Source organism: Dendroctonus ponderosae, unplaced genomic scaffold, assembly GCF_020466585.1.
Source record: "Dendroctonus ponderosae isolate FM_Combo_2020 unplaced genomic scaffold, Dpon_F_20191213v2 Dpon_F_20191213_7, whole genome shotgun sequence".
Taxonomy (NCBI): domain Eukaryota; kingdom Metazoa; phylum Arthropoda; class Insecta; order Coleoptera; family Curculionidae; genus Dendroctonus; species Dendroctonus ponderosae.
The window spans coordinates 876,819-879,656 of record NW_026018916.1 but is presented as its reverse complement, the minus strand read 5'-3'; the positions used below and the strand labels follow the sequence as shown (position 1 = coordinate 879,656).

Below are 2,838 nucleotides of genomic sequence, written 5' to 3'. Positions count from 1 at the left end.
AAAACTACTCGAATTTACTCACTCACGTTGTTACGACTGAATCGAGTTTTCATTTCTCTATCCAACGATGCCAAAATGAATTCTGTGGCTCGAATGGTTCTTGAGAAACTTCGAAAAAAGCTGCTTCGCAGGGCACGATTACATCCGTTTTTTTTTAAATTTAGATTCCAGTGGTTTTAATGGCGCAAGAAGTGAAAGGGCAGGTTTACTTGGCGTTGCACAATGATGTCAGGCCCCAGCTATTCATTGAAAATTCGACAAATGTGGCATTTTACTGTGGAGAAACGCTGCCCGATGAGAGTTCGGTTGTGGCTGAGTGCGAGCATTTTCGGTAATTAAAACTAGGGTAAAACTGGACTGGTTGATTAACTTTGGAGTTTCAGGTGGAACTGCAGGATTGCGCCCTTTTCCAGCGTCCACTACAGCACGCCAACGCTATCCGGCAAGTTTCCAGAGCTGCCGCAAGTGTCCTTCGCTCAGAAGGTCTCATTGGCTTACGTCTCTACGGGTAAGAAGCGCGTTTGTGGGTAGAATGCTGACTTGATTTGCAATTGCGAGTTTAGAAGGGAGGAATATTGAATGGTCAGCGGGCGTTAGCATAGTTAACAATAACGACCTCTTCATTCGCGTGCCTCATTACGGGGATGTTAAGTTGACGATCATCAATACAGCATGCACCACCATTTTGACCTTAGAGAGCGTTAGCCAGGTAAATTCCAGAGCCACTGATTTTTCCCTGAAAAAGTCTTCTCTAGAAGTTGTCGTTCTTTTCAGGTGGAGATAAGTGCTAGAGACATCAGAGTTCGGCTCTCTTTGCGGGAAACCGAAAAAACCACCTCACTTTACAAAGACTTTACTCCTCTGAGTGCAGATGATCACAGAAATGTAATGGCTGGCAGCAGTGGATCTTCAGTTTCTAACAGCGAAATGGTCCCGATCAGTCAGTGGAATCTGGATATTTCCAAGCGGAAAACTGAGGATTCTTCTGCCCGGTTATTGGCTGTTTCTTCCAAAGTGAAGGATTTGCTAGTCAAGACTCTACCATTGAAGGAAGGATGGGAAAGCATAGAGGTAAGCGAATAAAACTGCTTAATTTTGCAAATTTCTTTATTCCCACCAATTTTTAGGCCACTGTCTATGTGAAAAGCTTTGGAATAACGCTGTTGACCGATACGGAAGAAGACAGCGACGAGCGCTGGGAATTGGCGAGTTTGATTTGCGACGACGTTGTTGTAACTGCTAAGCAAACAGAGGTAAACCTGTTTGAAAAAGTTCTGCTTATTTCCTGGCTTTATGCTGCGTCTGTTTTCTAGCAACTAACTGTCCAAATTTCCCTTTCGGACATTCAACTGGACAACCAGCTGTATGCGAGACAGTCGTTTGATTTTCCCGTGGTCCTCATTGGACAAGAGAGAAGGGCTCGAAACCGGCTGAATATCCTGAGCACCCCAATTGAGACGTTGTTGGCAAGCTGCCCTGAAAGTGCCTTGATTATCACCGATCTGGTGTTGGACACTTGGGCGAATAAAGCAGCTGGAAAAACTCATACAGGTATTTGCCATTTTCCTCCATTCTTTATCTACAGCTAAAGAGTTTCAGGTGTGAAAACCATGAAAGTAACGATTAATCCAATATCATGCTTCATCGAGGACATTTACCTAACAAGGCTGAACCAGTACATGAAGGACTTAAATATCATTCACCTGGTTATATGGCCCAGCCAGCAAAAACTCTTGCAAATTGGTAACAAGCCTTATTTAGATGAGTAGTTGGTGAAATTGAGAAAGTGTTTTTTTACTAGGTCCAAACTCCCGATCTGTTTGCGTGCCAGAATTGATTGCCTGGCAATCCGCCCTCTTGGCCAAGCCACTCACCATCCGGACACTTGTAGTCAGCCCAGTCTCCCTTCTGCTATCAGTGCACAGCTCTATGAAGATATTCATTGCTCTCGATCAAAGCCCTTTGCAGTTCGGAAAGTTTGAAAGAAGACGCCTCTTTACAACCTCATACAGGTGCGTTCTTCAGTTCCAGCTAGGAGTTACAACTGATTTGTTTTTTACAGACTTGGACACGCGCTGACCATGCACTACTTATCAGGAGCGATTTTTGGAGCCGGCTGGGTGGTCAGTTCTTTGGAGCTTTTGGGAAGTCCTGGCGGATTAGCCAGAGCGATGGGAACGGGGTTGAGAGATTTCCTCAGTTTGCCTTATCGGGGCTTCGTTCAAGGGCCGATGGCGTTCCTCAGGGGTCGGTGCATTCACTAATGTTCATAAACTACTAACTAACTACTACTAACCTGACGTTTCGTCCACAACTGCGGTGGACATTTTCAAAGGCGATGAGGCAGTGGGCGAAGTGATCTCCCGTGCTTTCCGCTGCCTCATCGCCTTTGATAATGTCCACCGCAGCTGTGGACGAAACGTCAGGAAGAAATTCCGATAGACCACGGCTTCAAAGCCCGGAAAACATTCCTAAATGTAATTTGACCGGCCGTGAAAGCCTTCATAGTCTGAATGTTCATAAAATATATTTTAGCGTTGATTTCCAGGCATCACCACAGGATCAGCGTCCTTAATGAGACATGTGACGGCAGGGACGTTGCAGTCGGTGACCAAACTGGCCTCAAGTGTAGCCAGAAACCTGGATAGACTGACTTTGGATGGGGAACACCAAAGGCGAACGGAAGAGCAACGAAGACAGCGCCCTCAAGGCGTCGCCCAAGGGTTTATGCAGGTGAGTAAAAAAAGGACTTTTTATTCGAATGAATCAAAAAGTGCCATTTTGCGAACAGAAGCGATGATCAAAAAGAAGCACTTTTCTTTAGCGTTCATTTGTTTT

The 2,838-nt window shown here is 45.3% G+C and overlaps 1 protein-coding gene across 1 annotated transcript in view; it reads left to right on the top strand.

Moving 5' to 3' along the window:
- LOC109533404 (intermembrane lipid transfer protein VPS13B) overlaps positions 1–2,838 on the top strand; it is an 18,492-nt gene that overhangs the window by 13,985 nt on the left and 1,669 nt on the right. Inside the window, exons 48-57 of the mRNA XM_048668361.1 lie at positions 165–331; positions 384–508; positions 564–709; positions 775–1,071; positions 1,128–1,253; positions 1,314–1,551; positions 1,600–1,743; positions 1,802–2,012; positions 2,063–2,247; positions 2,549–2,733. Of these exons, the coding sequence (XP_048524318.1) occupies positions 165–331; positions 384–508; positions 564–709; positions 775–1,071; positions 1,128–1,253; positions 1,314–1,551; positions 1,600–1,743; positions 1,802–2,012; positions 2,063–2,247; positions 2,549–2,733 (1,824 nt within the window). The remainder of the gene's footprint in view (positions 1–164; positions 332–383; positions 509–563; positions 710–774; positions 1,072–1,127; positions 1,254–1,313; positions 1,552–1,599; positions 1,744–1,801; positions 2,013–2,062; positions 2,248–2,548; positions 2,734–2,838) is intronic.